At 32.3% G+C, this 21306-nt stretch overlaps 5 protein-coding genes across 5 annotated transcripts; 4 read left to right on the plus strand and 1 right to left on the minus strand.

Annotated features, from left to right (window-relative positions):
* Nucleotides 1–176: 176 nt before the first annotated feature.
* On the plus strand, nt 177–3146 carry LOTGIDRAFT_220538 (hypothetical protein). The gene is made up of 5 exons (XM_009064500.1): nt 177–320; nt 1367–1403; nt 1847–1952; nt 2172–2342; nt 2833–3146. The coding sequence occupies exons 3-5, from the start codon at nt 1856–1858 to the stop codon at nt 2961–2963; spliced, it is 399 nt and encodes a 132-aa protein (XP_009062748.1). The 5' UTR covers nt 177–320; nt 1367–1403; nt 1847–1855; the 3' UTR covers nt 2964–3146.
* A 32-nt stretch (nt 3147–3178) lies between these two features.
* Nucleotides 3179–7500, plus strand: LOTGIDRAFT_207074 (hypothetical protein). Its single transcript, XM_009064501.1, has 10 exons — nt 3179–3226; nt 3432–3539; nt 4155–4304; nt 4591–4689; nt 4907–5033; nt 5527–5614; nt 5785–5838; nt 5978–6101; nt 6345–6460; nt 6881–7500. Exons 2-10 carry the CDS (start codon nt 3477–3479, stop codon nt 6930–6932), a joined length of 873 nt encoding a protein of 290 aa, XP_009062749.1. The 5' UTR covers nt 3179–3226; nt 3432–3476; the 3' UTR covers nt 6933–7500.
* A 1028-nt stretch (nt 7501–8528) lies between these two features.
* Nucleotides 8529–12521, minus strand: LOTGIDRAFT_129058 (hypothetical protein; the record flags this gene model as incomplete). The annotated part of the gene is made up of 9 exons (XM_009064502.1): nt 8529–8735; nt 8968–9061; nt 9313–9386; nt 9641–9735; nt 9884–10027; nt 10340–10425; nt 10819–10881; nt 11333–11385; nt 12396–12521. Coding segments are annotated over 9 exons (942 nt in total), but the record flags the coding sequence as incomplete, so codon positions are not given.
* A 915-nt stretch (nt 12522–13436) lies between these two features.
* Nucleotides 13437–17288, plus strand: LOTGIDRAFT_167034 (hypothetical protein; the record flags this gene model as incomplete). Its single annotated transcript, XM_009064503.1, has 8 exons — nt 13437–13451; nt 13742–13843; nt 14142–14225; nt 14474–15020; nt 15295–15454; nt 15916–16054; nt 16266–16417; nt 17108–17288. The coding sequence occupies 8 exons, from the start codon at nt 13437–13439 to the stop codon at nt 17286–17288; spliced, it is 1380 nt and encodes a 459-aa protein (XP_009062751.1).
* A 1357-nt stretch (nt 17289–18645) lies between these two features.
* Nucleotides 18646–21156, plus strand: LOTGIDRAFT_220547 (hypothetical protein). Its single transcript, XM_009064504.1, has 4 exons — nt 18646–18798; nt 19386–19494; nt 19723–20078; nt 20289–21156. Exons 1-4 carry the CDS (start codon nt 18742–18744, stop codon nt 21102–21104), a joined length of 1338 nt encoding a protein of 445 aa, XP_009062752.1. The 5' UTR covers nt 18646–18741; the 3' UTR covers nt 21105–21156.
* Nucleotides 21157–21306: the final 150 nt, after the last annotated feature.

The following is a 21306-nucleotide window of genomic DNA, read 5'->3' on the forward strand; positions in this document are numbered from 1 at the left end:
ATAAGTGAAGTATAATAATATTATATGGAAATATATAGGCTCTTGTATTGGAGCCATATAGCTTGTATCAAATTCTTAAAAATCTTACCCAGTGATAATAATTATATTATTTCTTATAATGATTTCGCGCTTTCATTAAACGAGTTAATAACTTCCGCTACATTAAGAGAAATGTTCACTTTTTTGCAACTTTCTGATTTGTTTAGTTCTCAATCAGCAAGAGTACAAGGGAGAATCTGTTTCTTTAGCGATATGTTTATGATGTATGATGCCGTCTCTGACCGTCACTAAATAACTGGCACCAATTGCTTAAGAGCAAAGTGAGAAACCATTTTAAGGAATACTATGTCTCAGTATGAACATACATAAAATTTAAGAATTTTAAACTTGGCCAATAAGAGCATACAGTGAAGTAACCTAATTTCGTGCTAATCAATTTTTCGAGCATTTCCGGAAATGATTAATAATTTATATGTGCGACCTCGCGTGACCTCCGCATTTGCTTGTTTTGATAAACATGGGTTTTCTGTACAATGTCAGCTAGTAGAATGAATCCAGTAGTTTCAAGCAAGGTAAAATGTATTAATGTATACTTTGACAAATACAAAATGGCGGATTTCAGTTATTACCAAACGTCACCATTTTTTATCGGCCGAATTTCCTTATAATCCCAAGTGGTAATCGGAATTCCAAGTGTCGTATGCTAGAATGTAGTCGAACGAATGAGATCACGTGATCAACTAGCGGATTCCGTGTCAGCAGAAAATTTCGATGGAACACAAAGTGGGCCATATTCTTATGTTGTTTCAGTGACTTTTAGCAATAAATCACGCTACATATCTTATTTTGTCAGTCACTATTTTTTTTTTAAATCGTGGTTCTTTGAAGGAATTGTCACTAGTTATAATGAATTGATATTAAAGATAAATACTAAGAGAAGTTAATTATACCACCCGGTATCCATACAACATATTTTTCTCGACTTATTTATAGATCAAACATTGTACACGAAAATAGGTGACGCATTCTGCTGCTGTTGCCGAATTGGTTGCTCATGAAATATGGGTCAAAGTGAAGAATTCATAAAGAAAATCGAAACAAACCAATTTTAATTATTTTGTAGAATATCTGAGGAAACATTTAAGACATAAAAAAAAAAATTCTTTTTTTTAACTTTGACGAAATTCGATGTTGAATCCTTATATGCACGAAAATAGGTTAGACCACTGTATATTCATCACTATCAGTGACAGTAGATATATTTGGTGTCATAAATAACATAACAGGATCCTTATATAATCCAATAAATCCAAAAAAACTTAATAATTATCTTTTCAATATTTACTTAAGTTTATGAATTTTCCAGATTTTACAGAGGTTCTGTTGTAACTTTATGACACCAGGTAAGTTCACAGATAAATATACACTCATATTGACCATTCTTGAGAACTTAAATTTCATTCTAAGAGTATCACTTTAAAAGGTAACGGTTAATACTGTAAAGTGTAGTGCACCAATCCTGGAGTTGCAGTATTTACGTCAAACTATTTAAACTTAAAAGAAAAGTCTCAATTATTTACACTGACTTAATAACAATCAATAGATATTGTTACTGTATATGAAAATTAGATGTTAGTACAGTTACGGTTCTTCATGAAAAGATACATTCACTAATTGGCACAAGTTCCGAATTCCTTACCTTAATATTAAACTTACGCATTTGTGAAATTTATTTGAAGGAAAAATCTGTTAAAACTTTCTGCATTTTATAAATTGAATATTATTATAACATCCTGGTAATGAATGATGTTAATTCTATTTCTAAAAATATACTTTTATCTTACAGCACGTAGAGATGGCATCGGCTGGAAAAGATTTTAAAACTGAAGATTTAGATTCAGTTTTAAATGTGATAGGACTGTCACCTAATGATCCTCTAGATAGTTTTGGGGGTAATTTAATACTTGATTCTTGATAACAAGTTTATCTTTTAAAAAAAGGAAATATACGCCTATCATTTCTTAAAGTTTTATCTAAACATTTCAACACACCTGCAAGATCATGTAACATTAGGCCTAACTATTATGTGGATACAATAATTTTATATTCAGTACAAGCTTACAATATAAAATGATTTAAAAATAAAGCTAATTTTGTTATTTACTTTTTAGAGATGTGGTATCAAGTATTTCTATGGACATTGTTTTCCTCTATGTTTGTGCACATCATTGCTTGCTTGATTTCTTTGTGTCAGTTACGAAAACACACAGTAGGGCGATGGATACCTCTTAGTGTTTTTGCCATGGGTGTTATCTCCCCTTTGACTGGTGGAGTTGTGTCAAGTAAGCATTTTTTGTTTGCATGTGAAAGTTCATCTTCCTTTCAAAGGCTACTCTTGTATGTGGGCTACTAATTGTTTTGTAAACTCTGAGAAACAGCATCTTTGTTAATGGTTTATTTCGTTTTTTATCCTCACAGTTTATCAAAGATGTTGATAATGAAAAGCTTAATTGGTGACACCTGGCCGACCTTTTGCCGGCTGCATAACAAAAATTTGTGTTTAAGCTTGTGTATATCTATTAACACTTGATGACTTAAATTTCTTTCATGGAGCTGGGCTACTTCTAGCAATTACATACTAGACTGAGTGGCTGTCACATGTTAAAACTGTTTCCATTCATTCTATAATATAGCTATGTCTTATTTTCTTGTTTTTCATTAAACTGGAAGATATTTCAATTTTTTTTGTGTTAAATACCTTTGTCCAATTGATATTTTTTTTACAGTACATAGAAACTAGTAACAACTTTGTATAATTTGTTTGCATTTCAGGTGCTGCAGTTGCTGCCTTGTATAGAGCATCTGGCTTTGTTATGATGCCTTTTTATGCCTTAGTTTGGGGTGTGGGACAAACAATAATTGTGTGTTTTGTGTCGTTTACACGAATATTAGCAACTTTATAACCAAAGAGTGTAACAATGAAACTAAGCATATCTGTGATAAAATTTTGAAAAGTTGGAATGTTTTGATAAACTGAAATCAGTTGACTTTTCATCAAATTAAATCTGTTATGAACTTGGAATAGCAAACCCACAGCCAGAAGTTATTGCATGTAGTTCAAGACTACGCTTAAAGGGGTACAACTCTTAAATTTTACAACTGTTACTGTTTCCTGTTAAAAGAATATCAGTTTTTAAGGATTCATTCATACATTGTTTATCAAGAGGTAAACATATTACACTCCCAAATTTGTTTAAGGTTTTTTTTTTTTTTACTTTACTGTTATAAATCAAAATGAATTCAATTGCATTCTAGCAATGTTTAGCTGAGTGACTGAAAAAAATTACTGTACTTCAGACCACTTTCATTATTGAACAGTATTTAGTGCAATGAGTTTTTTTTACTGTTATTTATTACTTATTAAATTGCAGCCGTGGCCTATTTATTGGTTATTTGTTATCTGATATTAAAGATCTATGACATGTTTATTAAGAAGGTTTCACCCCAATATAAGATTAGTCAAGATTCAAATCATGGCAGTATGTATATTTTTGTTTCATTGTTTTTGAGCCTAATATTGTAAAATTATTATAAAAAAATAAATTTTCCATGGCAACATAACAGCAAACTGTCTGTGTGTAATTACTATAAATTATCACAAAATGTATGTTAAATAAAGAAATATTGAGAGAGTTCCAATGTAGTAGTAGTGGAATTCATGAGGGAACTCATTAAAACACTTTCATACCTTTGATCCCAGAATTTAGCCACAGGACATAGATGCTGGTCTCCAACTCATGATCTTTATGTTAGCTTGATATTGGTTGATATCATAGCATAAACTACATATCATTATTAATGGGATTATAAAAAGGCTTTCTTAACTTTTTATGTGTATGTGATACTAATAGTATTGAATCATACCATTCAAATTTTCAATCAGACGTCTGTGGATCTTGCAAATCCAATTAAACTAAGTGATGGATGATTTCACTTAGGTATTATTAGAAACTTTGAGATAGTGACATCATTGAACGCTTAGATTTGGTGCAAATTTATTTTATCAATGTCCCCAATACACAAAAAGTTTAGAAAACCTTATTTACAATCACTTTAATAATTATATCTTAAATATACTTTAAACATGTTTTCAGAAACGACCCAGTTCTGATATGGCTGGTTTTAGAGAAGAATTCTCCAAGGCAAAACACATAGTAGTATTAACTGGTGCTGGGGTAAGTGCAGAGAGTGGGGTACCAACATTCAGAGGTGCTGGAGGTTACTGGAGGAAATGGCAAGCTCAGGTAGATAATCAGTTATAAATGAAACAGTAGTTTAAAAGGGAAACAGTCTAATAACATTCAATTCTACTAATATTACTTTTTTATCTAGAATTTCTGAAAGTTAGATAAAAGTCCTATAACATATAGACAACTAAGCTTGATTTGAATTATACTTTCAAGATATTACCAAGGCATAAAACAAGAAAACAACAAAATTGCTGATTGAATAATTTTCATAAGAATTAGAGGCACAATAAATATCTGTAAAATGATCCAAATTGATTGTAATTTCTGAATATTTTTCTAGCAACTGGCATCTCCTGAGGCTTTTACTGACAATCCATCCTTAGTATGGGAATTTTATCATTATAGAAGAGAAGTTATGGCCTCAAAACACCCAAACCCAGTAAGTTGTTTTAACAGATACTATTAATATTATTATGCTTTCTCCAAATTACAAAGAAAAGAAAATATATTTATTATATGCATTGTGCCTAAACTGTAAACAAAGGAAAATAAACAAAAACAAAAATTGAATACAAATGTATTTGAAGTAATTGACTTATCTGATTATTTCAAATTGTTAAGATGCCAAGTTATCAAATGTTATATTTGTGGTTTAGGCCCACATTGCCATAGCAGAATGTGAAAAGCGTTTAAAATCCCAGAATAGAAGAGTTGTGATTGTTACTCAGAATATTGATGGTTTACATAAAAGAGCCGGATCAGAGGATATTATAGAATTACATGGTAAGTTTTCATACACACAGGACAAACTCTCTAAAGCAATAGCTGAAAGTATTTTGCCTTTCAAACCTATTGCAGATTATTTCAAAACAGAGTTTCTTTTTTTAGAGAGGTGTAAAATAGGTGAAGCCAGTTCTCCAATCCTTTTCATAATTAAATGTATATCTTTGAATATAACTGTGAATAACATATTGTTGACTAATTTTTGAAGTATGTAACACAGATTTTAACTGAATACATTAGACATTAAGTATAAAATCATATAAAATCAAGTCATAAGTACTGTACAATCCTCCTCTACCTTACAAAGTCAGGCGCCCGTCATGCAAACAAGTCAACTAAAATATTGATCTTCATTCTCAAATGAAGACTCACCTTGGCAAATGGTTATTTGTGGAATCCATCATTAGAATAAAGTTTGTATTTAGACATTGTATTGAGCTGGGTTAGAATGTTTGCTGTTATATATTCAACATATTATGTTAATTTATTGTAGGTAATTTGTTTAAAACAAGATGTCTAAAATGTGGAGAAATAGCAGTTAATAATGATAGTCCTATTTGTGAAGCTCTACGAGGAAAAGGGCAAGTTTCAAATTTACTGATTTCACCTCATGATTAGAATTAATTCATCTTATTCTGCAATATTGAAACCCATAGTTTGTTAGTTTATATGTTGAAGTATCCTTTGATTACTCAGTCATAAGACAAAAGAGAAGTAAAACATATTTATAAAAAGTGTGAAATTATTTCAGGGCTCCGGAACCAGACGCTCCAGATGGTAAAATTCCTGAAGACCAGCTTCCAAGGTAAGTCTCTGGTTTTTGGTGATATCATATAAGTTCCTGTTCAGTATTTTTTGTTGTTCAGTGTCAATCTAAACCGTGATACAAAACAAAGACTGGAAGTATTCTAAACAAGATGTTAAATTTAAATTTTAATTTTTAGATGCAAGAAAACAGATTGCTCTGGTTTATTGAGACCCCAAGTTGTCTGGTTTGGGGAAAATTTGGATCCAAAAGTTTTGGACAAATCTTTTTCAGAATTAGAAAACTGCGATCTCTGTTTAGTGGTAAGTGTTGTAAAAAGTATTGAGGTGAGAAAATTGTTTAATAGAATTTTTCTCATTTCTTAATAATGTTCATATTGTGTAAGTTGCACAAATTTGCAATTTAACTTATTCATCTTCATACTCTTTATATATCAACAAAAAAAACCATTTAGTATATTGATTTGCTTTGTAAGTTCTAATACTAAACTATTTCAATGCAACAAATATTTCCACATTTTAACAAATTATTATTTGATAATGTAGGTAGGAACATCATCTGTTGTTTACCCAGCTGCCATGTTTGCACCACAAGTAGCCAGTCGAGGTGTTACTGTAGCAGAATTTAATATTGAAGATACTGTATCTACCGGGGTTTTTAAGTTAGTTTTCATTTAAGTGTATATCATTATCAACCCGTTGCCCAAAACAACCAAAATAATACATTCATAAGTTCCTTTTATGGCCAGATCACCAGAATAACACATAAATCTATAGTTACGCTGAAATTTGTTAATTCGAAGGATTATAGTAAATTTTCCATTGGGTAATGGCCAATGGTAGCACATTAATATGATATTTATGAAAGCATATTACATACTAATAGGCAAAGATATAATATTTTAACAGTGGAATTACTTTATTATTTTAAATAAATATATTTTATATTATCTTTGCCTTTTATTATACAGACTGCACCTGGAAATTTAAAATTCCATTTAAGCAAGAGTTAATGAAAACAGCATTATTCTTCCCTTGGTTATGTTTTTAGCACTAATGTTAGATCAATTCTTTTATTGTAGGTATCATTTTCAAGGACCTGCTGGAGAGAATTTACCAATAGCTTTAGCTTAACATGATACAGAATAACTGATTTAATTTCTATTCTTTCAATCAATATTTTCTTTATGAGATATTAATTTAATAATGAATCACAAACCGAACAAACTGATGCCCATCAAAACCATAAGCTTTAATACATACATGCCCATACTGATGTATATTTGAGATTGTATTTTATTTTATTATCTAATTATCTGGATCTCAGCTGTTTGCCTATAGTAGAGCTATGATATTGGTCCAATTAAAAACATGAACAGTCCTATTCAATTTCAGGAAGTCTATCAACACAATGTATAGTATCAGTTATCATTTATTTTAGTAATTAGCAGTCGTTGAAAGTCAAACAATGCTTATAATCATTGATTCCCAATCATAAGTCACCAACGTCTTGTATTTTGTTTGTTTGTGTTGATTAAGGAAATATAAATTTGCATTTTGTGTTAAGAGTTGACTTACATTGTAATTTCCTTCATCAAAACTATCATAATTAATCAAACAACTTTGCTCCACTTACTACTAGCTAATATAAAATTTTTTGTTTTGTAAAATATATTCTGAATTAAAGAAGATTTTTACTAAGAAATTAAGTTTTTCATAGCCAATGTCGGGTCTGATTCTATATTTTTATACGCCCACATGAAAAAATATTTAGTACGAGTTATTGCCCTTGTTCTTGAAAACGTGTTAAACTTTTAGTCCAAATATTTTTTTAAAGAACAAAGCTGCCAGTGGGTGTATATTACCTTGCCTGGCAAGCTATCTTTACAGTTGGCAAGGCTTCTCCATATTTTCAAATATGACAATTGACTGTACTACTACCAAAATAACATTATTCACAATAGTTGTAATGAAAACTTTGAAATAAATTAGACTTTTTTGGCTTGTCTCGTGTAAATTAGGCTATTTAAATATAGAATCTAGGGGTTTCATTGTCTGAAGAGACATACCCTATTTCTTTTGCAATAAAAGTCTATTCCAGATAACAATAATTTGCTCTAATTGAAAATACACGGTTAACATGAAATAAATGAAATATTTTCGATTTGATTTATGTGACAAATGCATTATTTACATTGAGTGTTCATAAAATATCATTTAGATTTTTTACTTTTAGGACCTTTCTTCTCGCTCTGAAATAACAAACACATTAACGATGTTAGTTTTTTTATTGATTTGATGATAACACGATAATTAAAGGAATTGTAAAGAGGTTTTCTATACTTGTTATGTTAACACTGATAATATTAATTTGCACCTTTTTAATTTTCATTCTGACGTCTGTGGTCTTGCAATTCCACTAAAACTAATGCGTTTTATGACGTCACTAGAGAGGAACTGCATAGATATCATTTGTAGCTTCCGGTAGCTCCCCTCTAATGACGTCATAAAACGCATTGGTTTAAGTGGAATCGCAAGAACCACAGACGTCAGAATGAAAATAAATATGGTGCCAGTAACATCACCAGTATTATTCACATGAGATATGATTATTAATATATGCATAAAAAGGTTCATCAAAACCAGATAAAAACTCTAATCTATCTTATCTCAATACAAGTAGACAAAATGAGAGATACTGAAATATGCAACTACATTTTCATAACCATTTCACATAATGATATGCATGAATGAAAGAAAATTTATAGATTTGAGAATAAATGTGCATAATATGAAATTTACCTTATTTTTGATATAACCACCCTGTTCAAGTATATTTCTAGCACAACAATTTATATGTTTAAATCTATCGGGACCTAAATGTATACCACCATACCACCTTGTTATAACAACTAATACATTCGTAGCTTCTAAAATCTGTTATAAGTATATAAGAATCATAATAAAAGATGTTGAAGAATATAATTTTGTTGGTGAATTTGACTGAATTCTTAAGATCATGAAGCTGCTTTGAGATTATTCAACACTGTGTTCATTGCATCCAAGGCTAGGTGATATAAAGTGGAAATTTCAACAAAAACTAAGATTCTCTACCATGTATTTCAGAAATTTTATGTTTTGATTCAAAAAATAGTTTTGATTAAATTACCTCCATTAAATGAAGAATTCTATTTCCTGCATGTATTTCACCATCATCTTTACAATCTTGATACCAAACAGTATGTTTACCTTCTTTACATATTCTATATTTGATAAATGTAATACAAGTGTGAATGTAAAAACCAACTTGACATCAAAAGGAGTGTCAAGGTAATAAACATTGCTACAGTGTGGCATCAGGTGTTCAAAAAGAGTGAGCATGAGCTATATGCAAGTACATGTAAATTAATGTCTTTAGGGTTTGTAACATTTATTTGTTGTTTATCATGTTGCATTTACAAGCAAATCTAATTATGAAAGACATAGTGTCTGTATAAACTGTATAGAATCTCACCTATATGCTTGTATATTATGTGTTGCTGCTGCTACTTTCCTATTTTCCAATAACTTTTCCATGACTAATTGCACCTATAAAAAATTATCATACCGCAGACATGACAATAGGATAATTTTTGTTAAAGTGACAGTGCAGGGTACATTTGTATATTTGTGAACCAACGAGACCATTACAATATACACCCAAATATTTGTGTGCTGTTGTAGGACGAAGTCAGACTTCTAAAAATAAAAACAACCTTTTTTTAAAATTATTTCGAATTACAAGCAAATATGATTTGAAGATTATTATCTAATACATTGAGGGCATAAGATTTGAAACATACTTCTTCCTCCGAATGAACTGGTGCTAAATGAGCTTGAAAGACACTTTTTCTATCATGAACAAATTCTCCATGTAAAATTTCTGGACATTTATTACCTGAAGCAGAAGTAGAACATATATAAGATTTTATTTTTCACTTCAATAATATTTTTCAGCAACAATTCTTTAAAAACATTTGAGGCTTTTAACAGTCATGCCTTATGAAATCAATATGCTCTATAATTTTGTTTTAAATGTGACTTACTTGTCTCCATTTCTTGTGTCTTTTTTTCATATTTCCCCGTATACTCATATTTATAATCTTCAAAATCTTCGTAATTCACAACATCTCCTCTTTCTTCCTCTTCTAGCTGTTCATCAATAACATCAATATCATTGACAGCACCAGCTTTTAGCACTCTATAATGGGCTGCAATAAAGGAAAGTTCTGTGTAAACTCTCTCTCTTAACAAGCCAAAACAATGTTTTACAAGAGACTGAATGTATCTGTTGATTAAACATCGATAAAAAACACCAATGACGTAGATTCACTGAAACCTGTTTCGTGATTTCACATAAATTTATAACATCAATGTAGTAGAAGTGATTTCATCTATGTTTTAACATTTCAAAAACCACTATTTACTTTAGTTGTACAGTTTATATGAACATTAAAATATAAAATCTAACCAATTATTACAGGCCTTATGTTATAACTTACCATGGTTGGCATCATCTAAAATTTCTTGTAAAAATTCTCTAATTTTCTCAATCCACAAGTAAATTATACTATCACCCATATTCTCTCTTAAAACAAATAGACAATTTTTGGGTTAAAAAGCAGTTAGCATGTAGTGAGACTTATCAGTGGTAAAAGGGAAAACCTAAAGAAAATTCATGTATATTCTACTAAACTTAGATAAAAGTTGACGTTCTCTTTCATAAGGATTTATGGAGCTACAATATTATAAAGAAATTTTGTCAAGTCAAAAGCTCATATGACTATCTGTGTTAATTTAAAATCTAAGCAAACATAAAGCTAGGACTAAAACAAGCTCGGTTTCAAAACCATCAAAACTAGTCTCCATCATTTACAGCATGTATCTTGTTCATCATTCAGCTGTTGATTAATCATGGAGTAATCAAAAGAATTAACTAATCAGTTTCATATAGAATACTGATATAAACCATTAAACTTACATAAATATATCAGCTAAACCATTATCTAATACCCTTCTTTCATCTTTACTTAACCAGGAGGCTCTTTAAACAAGCAAACATTACATTATATTTTATATTCCTTCATTTGAAGTTGTTCTTAAGTTGTAGAAATATCACTTTCAAGAAATACCAAAAGAGAGCGCCATATTTCATTTACTTTGCCCTGTGTCCTAAAAATAATTGCTATTTCCTAAGCAGTTGTGATTTATAATGATAGTGTGCAGAGCTTTTGTCAATAAGAAAAGATGGATTTTATTGTCATAATATATTTCTATTGCGTTGGAGTAACACACTAGTTTATTAGAAGGTATATCCGTTATTGTAAATTTGGTCAAACTAAATTTGTCACAGGTTAACCATCATAAGGTAAATCGATGACAGCAATAAGTCATAAAAGTCTTAGTTATTTGGTAACAATTTTGTTGGAGCCCTGTCTATTGCTCTGTGATCACTCACTTTGATAAACAATTTATTTATTACTGATACAACTTACTTGAGTTGATATTGAGGTGGTGAAGATGTAGGGTAATCATCTGGTAGAGTAAACTGTAAAATTATTGACTATCAATAACAATATGTGTCAAATAAAAACTTTTTTCAAATATCCTCACATTATTTACTTCAAAAAATTATGACTGATATTAAGGTTACAGGAAATGCCTGGATCATTTTTGTTGATTTTTAATTGAAATGAAACTATCTATAAAGAAGTGAGATAACAATCTAACTCTGGTTGGCTTTTAATCCATGTCAACTATCATAGTTTGGCTTCCTTAAGCCCAACGCAGACGTGGAACATTTCTGTCGACGAACAAAAACATCGAACAAATAAATTTGTTTTCCGTTATCCGCAGACGACAAACATAATTCCGCAGACGAGGAACATTTAGCTCGAACAATACGCCAGTGCCACGGAAAATCACATGACCTCAACATGGCGACGTCTAAAAGAAAAAGTAAAATTGCGTTAGCTATTTTATTAATTTTAAAAAGACGCCAACGTTGACGGTAAAATAGGAGCATTTGGGTCCGTATCTGGATTCAACGTCGTACAGAGCAGGGTGTGTTCGGCAACCTTGTACAGGAGCTGTCGGCTGACGACCCAGCAATGTATCGGCAATATTTCGGGGTTGACAAAGATGGGTTCAACACAATATTGAGGCAGATTGCGACCACATATCTACTAAAATCTGCTCCTTCTCCACAGTCCAAATTTTGTGTTGGTGGATTCACTGGACGTCGCCATTTTGAGTGTCATGTGGTCTGGCTTCGATCGCTGATTGGTCTTTCGTCGATGAATGTTCGGCGCTAATGTTCGTCGTTAACGCAGACGGCGAACAAAGAATTGTTCGGGAGGCGAACAATTTTAAAAAATCAAACATGTTTGATTTCACGAACAATTCTCACGAACATTTTTGTTCGTGTTTCTGTAATCCGCAGACGGTGAAAAAAATGATCGAAACAAAATTTTTATGATTGTTCGCTTAAAATGTTCCCTCATCTGCGTTGGGCTTTACATCAATTTTTAACATACATGTTGTCACTTTTAGACCTACCTGTAACACAATGTATTTATCATTCTGTTCATCTTTACAAACTTTTATTTCATATTCTCTTTTACTTTCATTTACCACTTTCAAATCATCATTATAGATAGCTGTGAGAGCTTCAATTTCTTCAACCTAAATTTGAAATAGTTGATGTCATTAGTTATTTACTTTTCAATAGGTATAACATAACATACAAGATACAGGTTCTAAATGTCTCTTACATTCTTACAAGTCATCTCTCGGCTCCAAGAGTGCTACGTAAAATGAGGATGGAGTTTTCTAAGAATTATGTAAAAGTGAAAGTAGGATTTGATATTGATGCTATTTTCGTATTCATGCATAAAATGACGTGTCATGAAAGTACATTGAAAAACCCTTCACCTCATATAGACTAACCAATGATTTCAAAATCAAATTTTCTGGAGAGAAGTCCCGTTACCTGTTTTGTGAGATTGTCCTCACATATCATAATTAATTCAACAAAAAGTTCAATGCTCTCGATTTCAGCTGATTTTAAAATCCCCCATTTTGTTAAAAACAATATCACGTGATATCTATTTGTAGCTTACTTTTTACTACCGACGTCTGCAAAAGACTGCCAATTAAACCCTGACCACATTTGAAACAAACCATTGAGTACACAACAACTTTATAAATAAACGAACTATTGAAATTTCTGAGTACAACCAGTAAAACAATTTCAGCATGAAAGTATTTTTAATAGAAATATTAAACAGGAATATTAAATAAAATTACAATGATGTACATACTGCACTTATAGGCTATATAGATTTAGAAATCATATCCATATTCAGACAAATTAGATTCAGATTCTCAAGAGAAATTGAAACGTAACCTTTATTCCCACTATTTGGAAACCTTTTATGCAACTCATCGTGTTGTTCGTACCCACTAACCTTGTCATGCAACAATGTATCAAAGCAACCAAATTCGGGTTAAAGTTATCAATAAGAGCCTGTATAAATATGGTATGTCGGTCAATGAGGAAGGCCTAGATTGAAACTAAAGATATGAAACCAATAAAAGATGGAGTTTAAAGAGGTAATCTTTAGAAATATAAGAAATATGTAGCATAAAAAAAAAACAGAAAAGAAGTCTTGAAGTGGTCCTCAATCCAGGCTCTGCATGGTCACGTAGGCCTAAGGCCAATAATATATAATCCGAAACAACCGCCTTTTCTGTGAAGTCTTACTTTATCTGCAGGGGCATCCTTAATTGATTTTGAACCATTTTCAGGTGTAGTAAGGATTTCACCAAACAGGATTTTTTGAAAAAAAACATAGCCTCGGCCTAGGGTATATGTATTTACAAGCTTTATTATAACATTTCAGAAACAGGAATCAGATAGTCCAGTAAGCTCATCGTTTTCTACCACTACAATATCACACCCACAGAAGAATCTACAAGTGAAAACTTGCAGGCAGATAGATTGGGTGAGATTTTTAAGACCGAAACCAATTACAAGAACAGACTAATGCATAGCCTTGAAAAAAAAGTGGAAAAGGCCTTCGACTTCATGTCAGAGTTGTTTTCCAGAAGTATTTGATATTGTTTTACGTGGGGAATCGTAACCAACATAATATTATAAGTCTATGTGTATAGTTCACTTAAAAAAAAACTTTATAGTTTACTTAAAAAAGCCCCATATAGGTCTAAGTTTCAGTGTACATCAAAGACTAGAAAACCCTTCTTTTTTTCATCACTTTAATGTTGTTTTCTTTCTGTTTCCAGAATCAAATTGATGAGAGAGAAGCCACGGAATATTTATGGAAAGAGGTTGAAGCTCTATCGTGTTTAGATCCACCACATTTATCTGTAAGTTGTTATTCAATACTATGTTTTATCACGTTTATAGTACCGTAGCAGTTGGTATAATTTTTTTGAAAATAAAAAGAAGAGAATAGTATTGAATTGCACCTAAGTGCATTTTCAGGTTAAGGTCAAGGTCATTATAACCACAACAGGGTTACAGATGGTAAAGTCAATGTCCTAGCACCACAATATACAGATTGCAGAAAACTACTGAATCTGTGATGCAACGCTTTGTCTTTTCTCGTTTTCAGGAACAAGTGTTTACTAATATTAAACCATTTCCAACGACTGAGGGTGATGTTTTGAAAGAGGAGATCTCATGGTTAAACGAAGAATATTATAAAGACCAACAAGAGAATTCACTCTTCTGTTTCGGTTCGCATTCTACCTTATTTACTCCCGAAACTCTCATTGCTGGAGTGCATTTGAAAACACTTACTGCTAAAAATAAATATCCAGTACAGCATGAAAATCAAACCAAAGCAGATAGTCATGGTCATCCACGTGGTAGCCCACAATATAGTCCGTTATATGACCGTTATCAACCACCCGACACAAGATTACCACAACTGCTGGGCCACCATCAATATTTGAAGAGATCCCGTACCATTTTACCTACAAGGTTTATCTTCTCCAATGGTGTCTTAACAGATGCTCACATGCTGGTTGGAAATGAGGGAAAGGACATTGATAGTTTTCACGAAACAGGCGGACATCCCCAAAAACAACAACTGAAATGTGAAAAGCCAATTGATCCAAATAATAATAAAGATGATTCTTTGAATCGTGGGACTTTGGGTAACTTATTTATTTTTTTCCATAATAGGATATTTCAGACAATGTTAATTACATTTCTATAATAAATGTTTTGATGTTACGAACTCAATATCAGGTAATGTATCATTATTGACTGGTTATGGTTACCCAACCTCCATCCCCCCTCCCCCACACCTCGGTCGTAAATCAGAGTAATAAAAATATTGAAAAGGACGTTTCATGAAAAGTATTCCTAATATACAATCCCAGCCCGAGAATTACATTACTTTCAATATGGATATGGTTTGCTTTTCAGTGGTTGAACCCAGAAGACCAAAGAATGGGTTTATGAGATATTCTATCGCTTGTAGACAGATTATAGCAGCTGAAAGACCTAAACTGGATAATCGTGAAATATCACGAATTTTGGGATCTAGGTGGAGAAAAATGTCTGCCGAGGAAAGAAAACCTTATGAGTAAGAATATTGTTTTGTTAAAGAAGGGTTCCCTTATTTTCATTTATGAAAATGAAATTGCTAATACTTATATGAATGAAAATGGAGTTGTTCTATTAACTTGGAAAAATACCAGTTTATCTCACGTGTCCATAATTAATTCATAATGAGCTAAATTAGAAGATAATTACCAGCAGCATTCCAATGAGTGACCGATCAAGTAAGGTAAAAATGTTTTTTTTTTGTTTATCCAGACTGTACATACATGAACATTTATGATAGGTTAAAACTCTTAATTAACTTTAATAAGAACATAATAATAAGATTAAGAATACACGATAATTCATTAAAAATACAAATTAATCAAATTGTTTGCTTAATTTAACTCTAAAACAGAAGAAAACCCATCTTTAAAATATGTAGATCGCGTATTCTGTGTTTTTTTTACAGGAGCATTGCATTTATTATTTTTCTATTTTCAGACTGGAATTTGCAAAAGATATCGCAGCAATTCGGGAACAAAATCCAGATTGGAGATACGCTCCAGCGAAAAGGTTCACAGCCGAATTAGTTGAACCTATGCCAAGTAGGCTGAGACCAAGAGAGAAATTGAAAAGAAATGTGAGTTCAGTATCTCGGTGGTTTCATGAAAGTTGCAACAATCATTTAAATGCAAATTGCTTTTGTGACGACAAAATTCCGATTGACATTCTGAAATAAATACATCATACATATTATGTAAATTATATATTTATATTAATACATGGTATTGGAAAGAAATACTAAACATTTTGTTCCTGTGTTCGACAGGATTATATTAATATTCTTTTAGATTCCAGCTCTAGTTCGGCCATACAGACGTAAACGACCCAGAATTTATAAAACTAAAGACGATCTTTCAACAGCTTTAGTTCAGTGTAGTAGTTGTGGTAAATGGAGAAAACTACCATCCTGTGTAAAACTATCTGATATTGATTCCAACTGGTATGTATATTACTGCATAACTTTTAATGGGGTTCGATCAGACAGTCTGATTGTCACTATTGTGCTAATGATATCTCACTTAGGGTTGAATCTATCGACAATACTATAGATATTATATTACATTATAATTTGTCTGTATACTAATAACCGCCGATTATATTATGAGTTGGTTTAAACTATATATAAACTCTCTTAATAATTTAGTAGTTGGAGTGGCTCTATAAGTTATATCCCGGTTATAGGTGATACCTTCGTATTTTTTCAACCAAGTCTCACCTTTAGTGATGCAGGTCTGAGGGAACAACCGATGTTTGATACAGGTGGTAAAAAAATCATCGATAGTTGGAAATAAAAAAAAAAAGAGTAGGCTCATGTCGCTGCTTTTCCAAAATTTCTTCCTCTTTCATACTGATGTTGCTTGTCCCGTTAGATTCCATTTTATCAAGAAAATATTATAATTTTTTTCTGATATTTTTCGTTTTCAATGGAGTAGGTAAATATCAGGAAACAAAAAAGAAACGAAATTGTAATCTGAATTGAATGGATTGCATTATAGACTTAGACTTATTTAACGTGGAACTGTCGATTTCTTATGAAAAGGCTTTTTACAGCCCCTGTTCGTCGTCAAAGTAGCACCTTTATATTAATCTATGTATAGACAATATTTTCTCTCTTTCACTTTACCTTTAGGAAATGTGAGATGAATCCGGATGTAGTATATAATGCATGTTGGATACCAGACGAATGGATTATATCTAGAACCTCACCATCAACTTCACCGTCAACAAAATCTCAATCTATTGATGTTAAACCAACCAATAATTCTCAACATAACCAAAATAATTTTTACAATAACTGCAAAGAGTCTTAAGATTCAAAAGTCTTACAACGCGAATCGAAAGATTAAAACTGTCTACATATCATTTCCGATGAAAGGATAGGGCCAGATTTGTCGGGCTCTCGAAATTCTTGCAAGACTAATTTTGGATTGCATTGAGTAAATGTAAATTAATTTTATGTATAAAGTCTTGCTTTGATAACAATTGCCTCTTATTGTTATCCTTTCCAATAGATCGACTTTATTTTATTGTGAAAGGTAATTAGGAAACCTGACGATTATCAACAATGTAGGCCTACGTTCAAGCACGATTTGTAGCTATCTGTATATCTTGAAGAATTTTAATCCGAATTTGAGCCTGAAGGAAAATAGTTGCGCCCAAATAAGATAAATCAAGTTTGAACATGCTCCTAAATGTTTTGACATTTAGGCTATTCCGACTTATTTGATATCATACATAAACAATATTGTATTGAAATGATATTCAGATACCTGATAAATGATATAGAATATTTTGCCTACGTGGATTGTTTTGATTTAGTATCTATAGAGGCTACATGATACTATAAAAGGTGTGGATTGTGAGTCATCAATATAGGGGTTATTGTTTATTGAAATATCTATAAATAATTGTTAAAGGAGACGTTTTAGCTTTAAAAAATAGCAATCGGTCTTTTTCACTATTGAGGGATACCCGAAGAACCAGTATTCAATTCAACCACAGATTGAGAACGTTGTTATCTGTTACTATCAACCAAATGACGACGAATCGGAAGATTTTAATCCTGATTTTATTACTTGATTATACACATAATTATCAAGAATAATTTGAAGGAACTAACAATTCAAAAAATATATAGGCCTATGACCCTATATGTAGGCCTATATGGCTTAGGCCTATAATGACTGTCAGACAGTTGCGTATAGGGTAGGCCTATTTACCCCCCCCCCCCCCCCCCCCCCCCCCTTTTTTTTTTAAAAAAAAAATAACCTAAGCATTTTCTTCTCAGGCCAGCAAAATTCACTAATTGTGTGGACCTAGCCTTGCCCTCCGGTTTGCGACCGAAAGATATTGGTCAACAACCAGAAAACCAAGAAAGACAGGTAAAATTCGTGATAAAATTTCGAGCAAATCAGAATTTTTTTTATTCACAATAAGCAGTAAAAATCTAAAAACGAGAAGGTTTATTGATAGGTTTTTGTGGTAGCCTACATGGTGTTGTACGAAAGTGCTTTGTTCATCAGGAAAAGATTAGGTTACGGTGTTATAAACCGTTGCTAGGGCCGCTCCTATACGGTTTCCCGCCTATAATCTGTTCAACCAATCAATGACGTTGTTAAGGTCTAAGTGTTTACACGTAACCTAGTAACCATGAATGCTATAATAGTATGTTGACATCATCGGTTTATCAACACAGTCGCAGTTTTAATTTCAACAAGAAACAAACTAAATCTTACAAAGTTTACTAGTCGGAAACAAATCAAAATGAGAGAAATTGTACACATGCAAGCTGGCCAATGTGGCAACCAAATCGGTGCTAAGGTATGTAGGCTATGGTTTCATTGATAAGTCTAAGATTTAGGCCTAGTCTTGTTAAAAAAAAACTCGTGCCGCGAGAATCTAAGAATCCTTGATTCTAAATTTCTTAAAATTTCTTTTAGATCGTAGGCCTACTATTGTTTTGTTTAGTCTGCTGTCTGATCAGGGTGATGGGTCTTAATCTGTATGTGCGCAGTCCAGACCAAGTTGGCAAGGGACAAGAGCCCCAGCATAAGAATGTGGATCTAGCCTACTAGGCCTAGACAATATTCATAAGGATTATAATATATGCCTATGGATATATTACGTGCGTGAGGTGTCGTTAATAAATTAAATTACTGTTTTGAAGCTGGTACATCTTAGAAAGTGAGATACATGTGGTAGATCGGCTTGATGAATGAAGGCTATGGCCTAGAGGTTTTTCAACCCTTGTAATTACCGGTACCCTATCACTTTCAGGATCATTGATGATTGTATTAGCCTCAACAGTGTCAGTAGTCTAGTGGTAGGCTTATATTTATAAGTAACTTCAACTTCAATCAAAGGACTCTTTTAAATCAATGTCTTAACAGGTAATTTTTTTGTTACAGTTCTGGGAAGTTATTTCTGATGAACATGGTGTTGACCCAACAGGAACCTATCATGGTGATTCAGATTTACAATTAGAGAGAATTAATGTTTATTACAATGAAGCCACTGGTATGTATTAAGCTTACAATTACATTTTATTTTGTCAAATAATTTTTTTTTTATGTATTCACCACAAGTTATTTCTATATCAGTGTATTGGAATTGAGCAGAACTGTAAAGTTCAATGTTTGAAATTCTTTTAATGGCCACATAACTTGAGTAGATATTATTATATAAGATAATTATGATCTCCATTAAGTTTTTGGTTTTCATTCATTATTTATTATATTATTTCAGGTGGCAAATATGTCCCCAGAGCAGTTTTGGTTGATTTGGAGCCAGGAACAATGGACTCTGTTCGTTCTGGTCCATTTGGGCAGATTTTCCGACCAGATAACTTTGTTTTTGGTCAGTCTGGGGCTGGTAATAATTGGGCTAAAGGACATTACACAGAAGGTGCTGAATTGGTTGATTCTGTATTAGATGTTGTCAGAAAGGAAGCTGAAAGTTGTGATTGTTTACAAGGATTTCAGTTGACTCATTCTCTTGGTGGTGGAACTGGTTCTGGTATGGGAACTTTACTTATCAGCAAAATCCGAGAAGAATATCCAGACAGAATAATGAACACATTTTCAGTTGTTCCTTCACCAAAGGTAAATGTTTGTTTTTTTCATGAACATGTCATTACATCGGATGCAGAGTGCTAGGATTTGAGAAATTAAATTCAAGAAACACAACCAAGATATGGATGAAAAAAGTAGAAATTGCATGTGAAAGTTGCATCTGTTAAACTGAGAAGACATTTGATTCGGCATCATCCACATTTATGATCAAGATTGTATAAACCAATTTTCTAATTTCAGGTATCAGACACAGTAGTTGAACCGTACAACGCAACCCTTTCCGTTCATCAATTGGTAGAAAACACAGATGAAACTTATTGCATTGATAATGAAGCCTTATATGATATCTGTTTCCGTACATTGAAACTCACCACACCAACTTATGGTGATTTAAATCATCTGGTATCAGCCACAATGTCAGGTGTTACAACATGTCTTCGATTCCCTGGTCAACTTAATGCTGATTTACGTAAATTGGCTGTCAACATGGTTCCCTTCCCACGTCTTCATTTCTTCATGCCTGGTTTTGCTCCCCTTACATCTCGTGGCTCCCAGCAATATAGAGCTCTCACAGTGCCAGAACTTACTCAACAGATGTTTGATGCCAAAAACATGATGGCTGCCTGTGATCCTCGTCATGGCAGATATCTTACTGTTGCTGCTATGTTCAGAGGTCGAATGTCAATGAAGGAAGTTGATGAACAGATGTTGAATGTTCAGAATAAGAACAGCAGTTACTTTGTTGAATGGATTCCTAACAACGTAAAAACAGCTGTCTGTGACATTCCACCAAGAGGTCTTAAAATGTCTGCTACCTTTATTGGTAATAGCACGGCCATCCAAGAACTATTCAAAAGAGTCTCTGAACAATTCACTGCTATGTTCAGACGAAAGGCTTTCCTCCATTGGTATACTGGTGAAGGTATGGATGAGATGGAGTTTACTGAAGCTGAATCTAATATGAATGATCTGGTATCTGAATATCAACAGTACCAGGATGCTACAGCTGAAGAAGAGGGCGAATTTGATGAAGAAGAAGAACAAGAAGAAGCATAAATTATGGACATTTGAAACCGATTGTCAAAGAAATAAAGATATGAAAGTCTAATTTGCCTTTTTCTTTTTAAATTCTCAGCTTATTTCACATTTCCAGTTATGAAGATGTAAATTGGCATTTTACTGATCATATTTTAAGAAACTTGCAAGACAAGTTGAGTGTCCTGAATGGTGGACTAGATAAGTGTGAAGGATAATTTAT

Source organism: Lottia gigantea (assembly GCF_000327385.1).
Source record: "Lottia gigantea unplaced genomic scaffold LOTGIsca_63, whole genome shotgun sequence".
Taxonomy (NCBI): domain Eukaryota; kingdom Metazoa; phylum Mollusca; class Gastropoda; family Lottiidae; genus Lottia; species Lottia gigantea.